The sequence below is a fragment of the Ursus americanus genome, chromosome X (genome assembly GCF_024610735.1).
Source record: "Ursus americanus isolate L20-20 chromosome X, mUrsAme1.1.p, whole genome shotgun sequence".
NCBI lineage: Eukaryota > Metazoa > Chordata > Mammalia > Carnivora > Ursidae > Ursus > Ursus americanus.
The window spans coordinates 65,776,091-65,790,908 of NC_142164.1; the positions used below are offsets into that span (position 1 = coordinate 65,776,091).

General features: G+C 52.7%; 1 protein-coding gene across 10 annotated transcripts in view; it reads right to left on the reverse strand.

Annotated features, from left to right (window-relative positions):
• Window positions 1-8,072: 8,072 nt before the first annotated feature.
• Window positions 8,073-14,818, reverse strand: part of DLG3 (discs large MAGUK scaffold protein 3) — a 53,672-nt gene continuing 46,926 nt past the window's right edge. For 9 of the 10 annotated variants that reach the window (XM_087860096.1, XM_087860095.1, XM_087860094.1 and 6 more), the window contains 6 exons: window positions 14,489-14,539; window positions 13,758-13,859; window positions 13,003-13,175; window positions 12,492-12,601; window positions 11,587-11,678; window positions 8,073-10,317 (listed from right to left, as the gene is read on the reverse strand). In XM_087860096.1, the coding sequence (XP_087716222.1) occupies window positions 10,211-10,317; window positions 11,587-11,678; window positions 12,492-12,601; window positions 13,003-13,175; window positions 13,758-13,859; window positions 14,489-14,539 (635 nt within the window). In that variant the 3' untranslated portion in view covers window positions 8,073-10,210. Of the gene's footprint in view, window positions 10,318-11,586; window positions 11,679-12,491; window positions 12,602-13,002; window positions 13,176-13,757; window positions 13,860-14,488; window positions 14,549-14,818 lie in introns of all 10 variants that reach the window. The other variant, XM_087860092.1, reaches the window with a different exon arrangement.

The window sequence follows — 14,818 nt, forward strand, 5'->3', positions numbered from 1 at the left end:
AAGGAGGGAATGAGAAAGTGCTTTGTGGAGAAGGCTGAACTGGACTTTAAAGATGTATGAGATTTGGATCTAAGGAACGAGGGGAAGGGTATTCCTGGCAAAAAAAAAGAAAAAAAAAGACAGCATGGTAAAAGCACGTCGTCTTTCTAGCCGAGGAAGAGTGAATGGTTCTGTTTATTTGCAGTGTGGAGTGCTTGAAGGGGAGCGGTGGGGGAAAGCTAGGTTGGAGCCAGATTAGGGAGGATCTCAAATGTCTCGGTAAGGAGTTTGGAGTTTATTCTGTAAACCACTGAAGGAATCTGAGCTGGGGAGCAGTAGGGTCAGAGACAGACTTTCGCAGTACTAATTTGGGCAACAGTCAGAAGAGGGAAGAGTCTAGAGGAAGGAAGGCTAATGTGGAGGCCATTGTCATCTCCCTACTTCACCCTTTTATAAAGCCCCATATTTTCATTAACAGCACTGATCAGTTTATAAATATCTATGTATTTGTGTGATTATTTGTTTAATGTCTTATCTCTTCGACAGCAAGCTAAGCGCAGAGACCTATCCGTTTTGTTCACTACTGTATCCCCAGGGCCTGATGCATAGCATTATGTGTTTGTTGAATGAAAATAACGAAAAATTGGGACGCCTGGGTGGCTTAGTCGGTAAAGCCTTCAGCTCAGGTCATGATCTCAAGGTCCTGGGATCGAGCCCCGCATTGGGGCTCCCTGCTCAGCGCGGAGTCTGCTTCTTCCTCGCCTTCTGCCGCTTCCCCTGCTTGTACTCGCTCTTTTTTTGACAAATAAATCAATCTTTTTTTAAAAAAAAAGAAAATAACGAAGACTTGAAGTGGAGCAATAGCCGCGAAAACAGTGATGGTGAACGCGAGGGCCCCTATAAGTCATAGTGTTCATAATCCCGGATGATGCCGAGGTCTCAGTTCCGGGCAGGAGAATGTGTAACAGTGTCAAAGAGGGCAGACCGGGTGATGAGTTTGCGGCCCATGAAGGTAGGAAATCTGGTAGCTTGGCAGCCACACGGACTTTTGAGAGCGCGGCTTCTGTGCAGTGCTGAGGGCAAAGCCGGACTGCGGAACAAACCGAGATGCGAGGCGGTATGAACTCGGCGAGGCCGCGTAGCACAGCGGCACGCAGCCTGGAACCGAATCCTTGCTCTTGCGCTTACTAGCTCTGTATGACCCTGGGCAAATCCCTCACCCTCTCCGTGCCCCAGTTTCCTCATTGTAAAATGCCTGGAACCATAGTCATCGAGTCGTTGTAAAGAGCAGATGAGTAAATAAACACGCAAAACTCTTAGAGTGATGCCTGCTACATAATAAGTGCTTTTGAGTGTTTGCCCTCGGGTAGGGTTCCGTGTTTCCCTGCACCTGCTCGGTCTTGACTGCCTTGTGCCGTCCTGTCCTGCTCCGGGAGATCTGTGTGTCCCGCCTCCTGCCGAGGTTCTCAGCCGGTGAAGCGTCTGCCTTTGGCTCAGGTCATGATCCCGGGGTCCTGGGTCGAGCCTGGCCTCCCCGGGCTCCCTGCTCAGCGGGGAGCCTGCTTCTCTCTCTGCCCCTCCCCCCCTGCTCATGCTGTCTCTATCAAATAAACAAACATTTTTTAAAATCTTGAAAAAATAAAAAGGAAAGGTTTCCTGCCTATTCTGGGGCAACTCCAGTTCTTAACTTCTTTTTCGTTTTACTGTCTTCGGCTCCTCGGAGTCTTGACTGTGGATTTTATTCCCCTCTACCTTCCCTATTGTTTGTCATCTCTTCTCCAGAATTTCCAATTCACTTCTGACCAGGGTGGACCCTAGTTGCCCGTTGTCTCCTCCTTTGACATTCCTCTCCTTAACAGCAAGGAGGTTTCCCTGTTGACCATTTTAGGATCTTTGAATCTTTACCTCCTGGTCTGTCCTTTCTTCCTTCCTTTTCTTTTCTTTCTTTCTTTCTTTCTTTCTTTCTTTCTTTCTTTCTTCTCTTTCTTTCTTTTTCCCTTTTTTCTTTCTTTCTTCTTTTTTCTTTCTCTCATTCTTCTCTCTTCTCTCTCTTCTCTCTCTTCTCTCTTTCATTCTTTCTCTTTCTTTTCTTCTCATTCTTTCTTTTTCCCTTTTTTCTTTCTTCTCTTTTCTTTCTCTCATTCTTCTCTCTATCTTCTCTTTCTTTCTTCTCTCTCATTCTTCTTTCTCTTTCTCTCTTTTCTTTCTTTTTTCTTTTCTTTCTTCTCTTTTCTTTCTCTCTCTTTCATTCTTCTCTTTCTCTCTTTCATTCTTTCTCTTTCTTTCTTCTTTCTTTCTTTCTTTCTTTCTTTCTTTCTTCTCTTTCTTTCTTTCCCCCTTTTTTCTTTCTTTCTTCTCTTTTCTTTCTCTCATTCTTCCCTCCCTTTCTCTCTCTTTCATTCTTCTTTCTCTTTCTCTCTTTCTTGCTTTCTTTCTCTCTCTCTCTCTCTCTCTCCCTTTTTCCTTCCCCCCCCCTCAGTCTGCCTGGGAATACCTCAACCTCTCTGATAAGCCAGAAGAGAGAGGTTGTTCACAAACCTTTTTACTTCCTCAAGAAAAGTCGAAAGTTGGAAAGCTTGCACTTAGTGTAACAAACACAAAGACACTGAATTGCTCCAACCGCGAGACAGAGCTGGTAGGTCTTTGGGGCCGGTCACTGGGACAGTGTCCGTACCTCCCGGCTGGAGTCCTCGCGCCCTCACGGGCAGCCACCCCTCACACCTCCCTCACACTGCGCTCAAATAGCTGTCACCCAGAAGTCCCGCCAGGTCCTGCTGTCTGCCACTGCTGGGGCACCGGAACCCTCCTCCCGAGGGCATCAAGCGGCCCGTTGGGTGCGTGCACGCTCCCCTTTCCCTAGCCCCATGTCTTTGTCCAGCTGTAAGTAATCAGAACCTGCACCCTGTTCGGAGACAACAGGTCCCATTTTTTTCCAGCTCTCCTGGAATTCTACCCCTCTTCCCAGCGGGGAAAGGGACGTGTCCCCTGTCCTAGTCCACGCACCTCTTCTGGATCCCTTGCCCTCGCACAGCAGGCACCTGGCCTCTGTCCGTGGGGGATGGTTAAGCGGCAGAAACCTGATGTGCTCATGCGCCATGCTCTTTGGCAGCTGTGTTTAAACCTCTGGCAGCTGCACTGCTGTCCCTTTGGGGTTTTTTGAACCGAAAATTCGCAAACGGCACGAACTTTCTTTTTGTGGATTCACAGTGCACGGCCTTTCGAATTCTCTATCACGGCTCATAGGAGAGGCCTTAGAGCCGCTCTGTACAATGTCCTCCTGTTTTACATTAAGATAACGAGGTCCAGAAAGAGGAAGTTCACTCTGCAGTCATTTACTGAGCACCTGGCACATACTAGCTGCTGCGAGGGATACCAAGATACCAGACGCGCAACGCCAGCCTTCCAGAAGCTTTTTGTCTAGCTGGAGAAGACGTAATGGGCGGCTAGCTACCACGCAACGAAGAACAGGGTGAGTTCCGCCGAACCTGCTAGGGTGGCGCCAAAGACAGCAAGGGGAAGCTGTTCTGGAGAGACCCGTGACATCGTCATGGAGAATGGCGTTTGAGCTGGAGCCTGAAGGGTTTCAGAGACGTGGGGGCTGGACGCACTCCAGACAACAGCCCAGCTGATGGGTAAAAAGGCCGAGAGTCTAGGCTCATGGCTAGAGAAACATCGGGACATAATCCTGGGGCCAGTGGAGGGTGGTAAATCCTTCCTTCCACCACATCTCACAGCCGCTCCTCCACCAGTCTGATCCTACTGATCTTACAAGTCTCAACCTGAACGTCACCTCCTCCGGGGAGCCTTCCCGGGGCACCTTCTCTTAAGCAGGTCCTCTCATTACATTATCCTCTGTTGCTGCATCCCGCCCGCGTATGTCCTTCATAGCATTTAGCGTAATGTTTCCTTATATACTTAAGTCACTGACTTGTTTGTCACCCTCCCCCAACTAGACTATGAGGTCCTTGGGAGCATGGACCGTTCTTCTTTGACCTGCCATTGTATTTTTAGCATCATGCATAGCACCTGTCACTAGCACTCGCCAAGCTGCGGCTCTTGCTATCACGAGGGTAGGGGCAGTGACGATGAAACCAAAGGACCAAATTGAACAGATACTGTAAAGAACCAACACGATTTGGTAAGAGGTTGGATATGATGAGCAAAGGAGAGAAATCAGGTTTTGGGCCTAGGTGACTAGAGAATAGGGGTGCTTAGGAGGCGGGAGAAGAGTGAATGAAGAAGTCAAGGAGAAGCCCGAGTGTTCCAGAGAGAAGTGACATCGATGGTGAGAGCGGGGACATGGCATCTTCATCCGTCTACGACGTCAAGGCTCAGAAGGGGGTCTTTGAACGTCGCGCTTGGGAGGCGGTGGCTGACCTCGCCAGCCTTCCGCCACTCAGCAAGCGTGTGGAATGAACACGCAGCTGGTAAGTGGCAGCAGAGCAGGGAGGCTGTTCAGTGCTTGGTGAGAAGACAGCAGAGTGAAAAGAAGGGGAAGGAGCTAAAGGAGAGGAAGTGGTTGGAGATGAAAAGGGGTCATAATCGATGGAGCAAGATCCCAGAGGAAGTTGCAGGCACCTCAGAACGGAAGCTGTCCCCAAACAGAACAGAAAATTCGTATTCACTGCAGGTTTGGGCCTGGTCAGATCTCTTCCCACCAAGGTGGAGCCAAAGACGGGCGCATCCCTTGTCTTTCGCTGCGCACCTACTTCGTGTTGGATGTTGGGCTCCGAGCTGCAGAGATGTATGTGACGAACACACAGTGTGCCCTCAGAGAGGAGTCGGGGCAGGAAGACCAGAAGAGATAAGGGCAACAGAATGTTCCGAGCGCAGCGGGGTGCGAGGTGGCGCGGTGTGGGGCTTCGGGGCACAACTACCGCAGCCGGGCAGCCCGTGTTTGACTCAGCTCTGCTGGCGACTAGCTGTGTGGCCTCCTTGTGCCTCCGTTCCCTCTTCTGGAAAAGGAGAGAACATGAGCACCCACCTCATAGGGCGGTTTTGGGCACTAAATGAAGGGAAACGGGTAAAGCCCTTAGCACAGTGCCTGTCTCGTAGGAAGTACGAAATGAAGGTCAGGTGTTAGGATGAGGAAAGTTCTGGTACAGGGTCTACCAACACCAAGGAAGGGATAGTCAAGACGACCTAAGGGGCAGGAGGGAAGAGGAGGTGCTTCAGGAAAGGCAGCATAGGAGGGGAACTCTATCATCTATCATTCTATCTATCTGAGAGAGACAGAGAGAGGGCTCATAAGTGGGGGGTGGGGCAGAGGCAGAGGGAGAAGCAGACTCCCCGCTGAGCAGGGAACCCAATGCGGGGCTCGATCCCAGGACCCCAAGATGATGACCTGAGCCGAAGGCGGACGCTTCACCGACTGAGCCACCCAGGTGCTCCGGGAGGAGAACTCTTGAACTGAGTCTTAAAAATATTGCAAGGAGTCTTCCGGGTAAGCAAGATGGGGGGGCAGCAATGGACAGAAGTGTGAGCGAAAACATGGGGCTGTGGTGTTGGGGGCATGGAGCGGGTGGACATGGCAAAAGGTGAGGCAGGGGAGAAGGGCCAAGGCCTGGTGGCAGAAGGGCCATGCTAAGGACCCTGAACTTTCCCCTGTAAGCAGCAGGGCCCCATAGGAGGTGGAGAGCATCAGTGGCCAGTTCTGTGGGCTACGTGGAGGATGGCTGTGGGGACGGCAAGGCCGGTCAGGAGAACATCCTCTGGCCGCTGCCCTTCACGGCGAGCAAGCGGGTCCGAATCCTTGCTCTCGGGCCACCCACCTCCCGGTCCTTCGAAGGACACCAAACACTTCCGGTTGTCGTGCCGGTGGCGGGGCAGGGACAAGACACGCAGGGAGTTCGTTTGTCTTGCCGTGAAAGCCCCCGGTGGGTATCGCACCGTGACTGTGGGCTCGGCTCCGCGAAGGAGGAGCTGGTCGGGGCCTCGCGGCGGGTCCCCGGCGGGGCGCACGGGGCCCAGACCCTGTTCACAGGGGAGGAACGCGGATCGCGGATCGCGGGAGGCCGTGCTGCTCTTTATTGTAAGTGATGGGGGAGGGGCTTTTCCACGTGGGGAACTCGACCTTGGGGAAGTTATCTGTGTGGTGACAGAACGTCCTAGAGGTGCCAGGGCACTGACCAGATCAAAGGATTCATGGAACCCGGACCTTGAAATCCTGAGGGCGGAGCTTGGGAATGCTGACACCTGACAGATCCCGCCGCCGGGCCGACGGCGTGGCGCGCTTCTCCCCAGCTTCGACCCTCCTGTTTTGGACCCACTCATCTCATGTCTACAAGGGTTTCTGACCCCTTGGGCTTCCAGGGGTTGGCACCAGGCATGCACTGTCCCTGTGGAATTTCTGCTCGAGCCCGTTGTCCCTTCAGTCCCATCCTTTCTTGCTTGACCCTTGATCTCCTGGCTCTCCCCAGTCCCGCTGCTCGGCTCCCCCTTTCCTGTGCATCCCTAGCAGCTTCGTCCTGGAGCATGACTTTCGGACAAAGCTTTTGCCTTCATTCAGTAATTTCTAGCAGCACTTCCGCCTCAAGTGAAGGTTGATCATCTGTATCTGGACCAATCGTTTTTGGCATCGTGAGTCTTAGCTGACGAAGGTTTTCATGTAAGTAAGGTCCGTCAGAGATGAAGAAAGTGAGACGGGGTTCGCTGGGTTGTCAGCAGCAGCGGAACTGGGGCGCGATCCCGGCCCTGACTCCCCGGGGGAGAAGGGCTCTAGCCATCTGGTCACAGCAGAGCTTGGGGACCCTTGGGTGTTTCTGAGTTGCTCAGTTTCTTCCCCCTGGGGCTGAATTTTCTTCCGCTGAGCCTCCCCTAGGAGGAAGAGCAGCTGTCAAGACAGACTGAGCCTCAGCAGGGCGGGGTGACAGCGCCGGGTCTTTGTTCCCTTTGCACTGGGGAGCTGGATTCCCTTAAGCCCTCAAGGAGCATTTTGGGGGACTCCCTTTTGTTGGCCTGCCTTCTGGCAAATGAGAGAACGTGTCAAAGGAAGCATCCTGCAAACGGTAAAGGGCCACAGACAGGTAAGGAGTAGCCTCCTTCCTGTGGCTCAGCCCACACACGTCAGGGCTTCTGATCAGCGATCGCTCTTGCCCGGAATCCTGGCAGGGGGCTACTCAGGCTGTTCCACAGCACGGAAGTTGCAGGGCCATCAGCCGGGTCACGCGTGCCTGCTCTCGGGGCTCAGCGCTCCTCTCTTCAGGGGGCCTGCCACCTGCTCGGCCACCTGGGGCCTACCCTGCACCCGTCTCCCCCCTCGCTTTTCCCTGAGCTCTCAGTGGTTTCTGGAAACACCACCGGGAGCCAGTAGGCCAGCTTTTTCTTGCTGGATTTATCGCTCAGCTCCCCGCTGCTAGCTTGGCCCCTGCTTTCTCCTTAACAAATGTCTTTGCAGGCGTCTCCCGTCTTGTGTGCCTTTTGGGAAAATGTCAGCATCTTGCCACCTAGTCAGTGCTGTGAGGCAGCGTTTGGGGGCCGTAGTGGAAGACCACTCAGAGGACTGAGTACAACCACAGTGGTCTGGAACCGTCCAGAAGAACACCCGACTCAAGTCAGCGGATGGTCACGAGGTAGAGTCTTTTGAGGATCTTTTTTTAAAAGATTTTATTTATTTGAGAGAGAGAGTGTGAGCAAGAGAGAAGCAGGGGCTGCTCAGCAGAGGGAGAGGGAGCAGCAGGCTTCCCGGTGAGTCCGATGTGCGCCTTGATCCCAGGACGCTGGGAATCCTGACCTGAGCTGAAGGCAGCCAGTTACCTGACTGAGCTGCCCAGGGTCCCTCTTCTGCAGATTTTATTTATTTTTGAGAGAGTGCGTGCGGGCGAGGGCAATCGGAGGAGGGGAGAGGAGGGAGAAGCAGAGAGGCAGAGGGACAAGCAGACTCGGCGCTGAGCATGGAGCTGGACGTGGGGCCCGATCTCCCGACCCCAAGATCACGAACCGAGCCGAAATCAAGAGTCGGACGCTTCACTGACTGAGCCACCCCAGACCCCTGAGTAAAGAGTCTTTTGGACCCCAAAGGTTTGAGACTTTTTCCCGCAGCGGTGCCCCCACCCTCCCTTCTCGACCCCATGAAGAAGGTCTCTGAGCCACAGTTCATTGCAACTATCATTTATTAAAAAATATATGTCTCCTTGGAAGGAACACTGGTAAACCAACTAGTGTCATGCTTACTTTGAGTCTTGATTTCCTTCCCTGGGAGGGGCAGAGGGTTGAGCATCACTCAGAGCACATCACTTAACATCAGAGAAATCAACACTCCCCGCTCACCCCCCTCCTCACCAGAGTCACCACCGGCCATCACAGCATCCCTCTGCCTTCAATCCAGTGTACTGCCCGGGTAAAGCTGCTGCCCTTTCCTTCCCCTCATTCTGGGCCCCACACTGTCCAGTTAGCCTCAGTATGCTGGTAGGAGAACTGTTAACAGGTTTCCTAAATTTGGCTGGTAGCAGTCCCAGCGTCTTCGACGTGGCGTCGTTCACACCGGTCACGCCACGGGCTGGGAAACGACGGACTCAAGCTCAGGGCCAGGCATGTCCCCGCTCTTCTCCCCAGTGTCACACCCATCGGGGACGAGGGAGGCACGGTGGCTTCAGAAGAGCCCGCTGGGGGCGGGGCGGGGCCCGAGCCACACCTGCCACCTGCACTTGTGGTCCGAGAAAGCACTCCCCCGACCACAGTCACTGCCTTCTGACTCTGGGAAAAACCAACATGGTTTCACGTCTCACCAGCAAGGGAATCTTAGCTGTAGGGTCACGTGGACAGCCTTAGTGTCTGCTCTCCTCATGAAGCAACAGTAAGCTACCAGCTGTTGGTGCGGGCTCTGGGGTAGGCGTATGGAGCAGCTGCGGAGAAAACCCAAAGCCAACTTCTCATCACATGGCCAGCCAAGCCCAGTGCGGTCCCACGGTCCCCACGCAGGGCCGGGAGGCAAGTGACCCCCTGTCCACATTGGTGGGCCCCACGGAGGGGCCTCAGGGGAGTCGGGCACGTGCCTGGCCCGTGAGCAAAGGGACACGCTGCAGCGCAGAGCCCGAGCTCCCGTTCTCGGTTCCCAGCAGCCCCCGCTTCCCCTCCACTGCCTGGACGGCCACGCCGGGCGCACCTGCTCAATCACCAGGCCCGGCTCCTCCACAACGTCATGAGCCTTTAAAACACTTGTCAAATTGGATTCTACGCATTCACTTAAATAGTAAAAGTAAAATTTGGAATAATGAAAAGGCTGACACGGTAGCACAACATGGTTTTGGTTTAACAGCAGCTTAAAAATGAACGAAAAGGAAACCTCTCATGCAGACACATCAGGTGGCAGAAAACAATAGGCAATGTAGTCCGGAGCACTGCTAGCCATTCTCTCGCTTTCCGCACACGGGACCGACTGCGCCTCCCGGGCAGCAGCTGCTTCGAGGTCACGTCTCCAGCCCTCGTGCCCCCAGAGAAAAGGCCCGCTCGCTGACCCTGTCCTAGAGAAAACGTCAGCTTTCAAGAGAATGACCAAGCGCGAGTGCCCTTGGTACAGCACTTACTACCACTTTCGATCCCTCCCCAACCAGTTGGGATATAAGATGCCATCTGATTGGAATATGAAAATTAAAGCATTTCTCTAATAACACAGTACCGTTGATGAAGTCTCCATAGATTTTCTAGTCCAAATGTGTGTGAATATATATATATTATATGAGAGTGTATAATATATATATATAATAATTTCTATATATTTTATATAAATTACATATATATATCTATATATAAATAAGATACTTTCTGTCGCCATACGTTGCACCGTTCAGGGCTGCGTGACAGCAGCATGAGAGGCAGAAATGCCCGGGAGCATCTCGGCACGCGGCACACCGAGCTCGCGTCACACGCCGTGCAGCTGTCCAGAGCCTGGCTTTCCAGCAGTCCTCCTCTCGTCTCTTCGCTTCTGCTTGGTTCTTATGAAAACAATGACTCTGATGGATTTGCACCTGTGCTAGTGCTTGGGAAAGGTCCATGCAGGAATGGGCACAGTCACGTGATGAGTGAGATGGCATCATCCCAAAAAATAAACTAAAACAAAATGAAAATTTAAAAAAACAGAACAGGACTAGAAAACTCAATTTTGGGGACATATCTAAAAAAGGGGACAAGAACAGTAGTCATTTGTTCTCCTGGTGGGGACAGGACTGAAGAGGGAGGAGGGAAGAGGGACTTGATGTCTTCTGTTCACAAGAGAGTGCTTGGTGGGGATTCTTCAGAGTTTCTCAGGGGATGGGACCCAAATGTAGTGCCCAGACTGGTCCTCGATGATTTGTTTGATCTTGTTATAAATCTCTTCCAGTGAGTCGCCCTGTACAATGGCTAAGGTGAAGAGGAAGAGGAAAACAGAATTATGAATGTGCTCCACAGTACCCCCAACCCCGCAGTCCAGCCTGCCCCAGCCCCCCCCCACCCCCACAGCTCGGCCCTGCAGAGATGCCCGCTCAGACGCAGGCTCTGTGAGCCTAGGGCAACGAGGGAAACCGGCAGGTGCTCTAAGCCTACGGCTCAATGTCAACTTGACGAGACAGTGAGACTAAGTGGCAATGAACGAGAAAATGGACTGTTCAAAAAATGTTTATTGAGCACCCATTAGATGCCAGACCTCGCAGCTCATGTTGTTCTTGGCAGCCATGAGGCCAGCAGCTGGTCACTGTAAACAGCCTTAGTGGAAGACTTGGAAAATCCAAAGAAAGAACTAAAAGAAATGGTTTCTAGCACGCGGCAGTGCTCCTGGGGCCATCACACCTGCTCTATGTCAGAGGTCAGCCCAGAAAACGAGGACATGGATTTAACAGTAAAGGGAGCTCCGAAACCCAAGGTCTGAGAGTATGGCTACGCATCCTTTCCCTACTTCACCTGGTGGCACCGCCAGCTGGGGTTTACTCAGCACCAACCTGCACATAAATGTCACTGTGCTTTATTTTTATTTTCTTCAAATTCTAGTTACTGAACCTATAGGGTAATACTGGCTTCAGGAGAATTGAGTGATTCGTTACTTACATACAACACCCAGTGCTCATCCCAACAAGTGCCCCCCTTAACTGCCCATCCCCCATCTAGCGCACCCCCCCCGCCTCCCTGTGATTGTACTTTAAAGGTAAGCAACATGTTACTGAGAAACCGTAACAGCCTTTTAGGAACCGAACTTCTAAAATAGGTGGCCACATATACAAGCACGCGTGTGCATGCACGCACACACGCACACAGTGATAGACAACTTGAACACCCCACTGAGGGATCATCATCACCAACGAACATGGATTCGGCACCTAAAACACGCAAAACCGAGGACTCCACTGGGGGGAGGAGCTGGGAGGGAGAGAAGCCAAGTAACACAGGGAGCCTCCCATCTGGTAGGGACATGGAGACAAGACGAACAAAGCGATCCAAGGCAGCAGTCGGTGGTGGTGGTCGGTACTTCACACGGGCTAAACTCCTCCAGCTGGATGGAAGGAACTTAAGTAGTTTGCAAAGGTCTGACCTCCAAAGCTTCCAGAAACTCTGTGCTGGGTACCTAAGCCTTTTGGAGACACTTACAGGTGTTGGGCTGGTCCCGCGTTACCCGAGCTGGGCAGCAGGGCTTTTTACCTGTGAAGTACTCTCCAAACTCCTGCTCCAATTTCATGGCTTTGTCATAGATCTTATTTGCTTGTTCGTATGTCTGCCGTCGGTTCATTTCCCTGCCAAAGACAGAGAAGAAAAATGGTACCAAACTGGATTTTTTTTTAAAGATTTTATTTATTTGAGAGAGAAAGCATGAGGAGGGGAGGGGCAGAGGGAGAAGCAGACACCCCGCTGAGCAGGGAGCCTGATGTAGGTCCCCATCCCAGGACTCCAGGATCATGACCTGAGCCAAAGGCAATCGCTTAACCAACTGAGGCACCCAGGCGCCCCCCAGACTGGATTTTATGTGTTTGTTTTTTTTAAGAGAGAGAGCGCATGAGCTGGGGCGGGGAGGGGAGGGCAGGGGCAGAGGGAGAGAGAATCTTTTGTTTTAAAGATTTATTTATTTATTTTGGAGAGCACACAGGCGGGGGGAGGGGCAGACGGAGACTCTCCAGCAGACTCCCCACTGAGCGAGGAGCCTGAAGTAGGGCTCGATCTCCTGACCCTGGGACCCTGGGACGATGACCTGAGCCGAAACCAAGAGTCGGACGCTCAACTGACTGAGCCACCCAGGTAGCCCCCGGATCCTATGCTTTGATTAACGTAAAGGATTGCTCCCAGGCTCCCTGAAAATCTGCTCAGCTGCCCTCCAAGAGCAGCAGTGGCCCACGGCTCAACATCTTCCCCGAACCTGCCAGGTTTAGAAGTGCAACCGCAATACAGGCGCGGGCACTCAAATCAGGAGGAGCCCTCAGGGACCAGCTGGGGTACAGACTTGCCCTGGAGCTTCCACAGGGTCTTACCCTGCCCAACAAATCAGTTTATTTCCTTGTTCCCTTCCAGGGCCCTCTCCTAGCTGGGAGTGTCCGAGACTCGCGAATACTTACATAAGTGCTTCAATGGACTTGGGCTTGATGAAGATGGCAATGGGGTAAAGTTGTGCTTGCTGCAGCCTCTTGATAGCATTGCCAGACACATCTAAGATGCAGTGCTTGCCCTGAAAAGGCAAAGACTTGTTACCAGCCCACCCAGTCCCCATCTACCCAGCCCCAAGCACTTACCCAGTGGCAACCCAAACATCTGCCTGGGGGGGAACCCAGGGCCACCCAAAGAGTTCTGGAAGATTCTACCACTAAGGCACCCAGGCCCCACCTTTTGCTCCTATTAGCCAGAGAAGGCCACATCTGCAGAGGGGTCCCTATTCATGTCGGTGACACGCTGGGGTGGGTTGCATGGAGGAGACACAGCCACCTCCATCCAGGGGCTGGGGACACGCAGAGCCGGCGTGCCTTTGGTAGGCCCCGTGCCCGGAGGAGGCAGACCCTAATGGGATGTCAGCAGGGACATTTCGGTTTTTCCTTTGAGGGTTATATTTAGCAGGGCCCTCTCTCTTCTTACCCTCTCTGCAACTGCCCGCACTGACTGGATGCTGGTCCCATACAGATTATCGTTAAATTGGCCTGCTTCGATGAACTTGTTGTCCTGAATATCCTTCTCCATCTGTTCTCGGGAGACCACAAAGTGGTAGTCTTGGCCATCCACCTCATTATCACGCCGAGGTCGAGTGGTATCTGAGGGAAGAAAGGAAATGCTCACGGACAATGACCTGCCCCAGGCCAAAAGAGATGACCTGTTTCTCTCTCACCTGGGCCCCGAGGCCACTCCAATATATTCCAGGTGAGTAGGGGGGAGAGTAGCTGGAAAGAAGTGTGTCTTGCCTACTTCTCTTGTAACTACCAGGGCTCACACACACGGAGCTATTTGCTTTAGTTTAAACTGGACCAGAAAGGTAGGGTTTCCTGGGCCAGAATCTGGCAGAAGATGCCAAATGTGGCACAGGAGCCAGTGAACCTAACCAGCTGCGCATGGGGCCGTGCCAACAGCACTTGGACCGGGCCCCCCATTACTCCAATCCTTCCTGACCATCACCACTCAAAACTTCTCTCTAGGGGAGGAAGCAGGTCAGCCTGACTAATTAGGCCTCCCAACCCCATTAGCCTTGTGGGAAAATCTGCTGCCTAATCTCTTCCAGCGTGTTAGACCCTGTTCCCAGAGAACCCTAGTACCTGGCCCCAGACCCTTTCCATAGCACATCAGAGCAATCGTTCCCAGGACACTAAGGCCTCCCTTCCAAAGTCTTCCTGGGCTCTTACGTGGCACACAGGATCCAAATTTATGCGGGAACTCCGAGATCAGGTCATCATTGACTCTGTCCTTCATTGGGCCCAGGATGATCACAGGCCTTGCATAGTGAACTGGAGAAAGAGAGCATGGAGGTTGTGAGCGAGGCCTCCCACCAGATGGCCTCTTCCACCTCCAAGTCTGCCTAGAACACCGAAGCTCTGGAGCCGCCACTCAGACAGGGCTGAGTGTCCGTGGCCATTCCCTGGCTTTTAACTACAAAGACATCAGACAGCCTTTAATTTGAAAATATCTAAGTCCAAGGCAAGTCTGAAATCAGAAGCATCTCCCCTTCCAACAGATTCAGGAGAAATCTCTGCATGGGCACCAGCAGCTAAGCAAGGTTTTTTTCTGAGGAACCACTATAGGGAGGGACCGGACCAGGACCTCTCTTTTGGCAACGGTCACACCCACTGAGACTGGCCCTTGCCCTCTTTGTCAATCGGTCCTATCCTCTGGAAGGCACCCTGGCAGCAACAAAGGTATGGTGAGGGGTGCACACTGGGCTTCCTTCCCCCTTTTCTATAACAGGAGGAAGACAGGAAGACGTAGAAGAGAAGGAGGTGCCCAGGGGCTGGATGTGCGACGAGCCACGCCTTCCCACCCCCCAACTGTCTTCCCTCCGCTGACATAGCCAACCACTGTGTTGGGCCCCATGACCACGAGACTAGCTTGAAGGCAAGACTCTCTGAAGGGGGCTTACTTTCTTGCCGTGTCACTGGCTCATATGACAAAATTGCATCCTCTTGTCCTTCTGCAACAAAAAACGGGACACGTTAGCACTTTGTAATTTGCCTCCCTGTGTCCTGGTTCCCCTACAACATTCACCTCAGCCCCACCTCTGCCAGAAAACAGCCTTGTCAGGTGGTACTTGCTACCATCTGCCCTATGGGCCTGTCTGCTACCCACTGGCAAGAAAGCACAGGAAGCCCTTCACCACCCCTGGGACAGGAGTCAGGAGTCCTCTTGTTCAGCAAAATACAGCTGACCAAAGGGACATGACCCAGAAGCCATGAAGCCTCCACCAAAAACC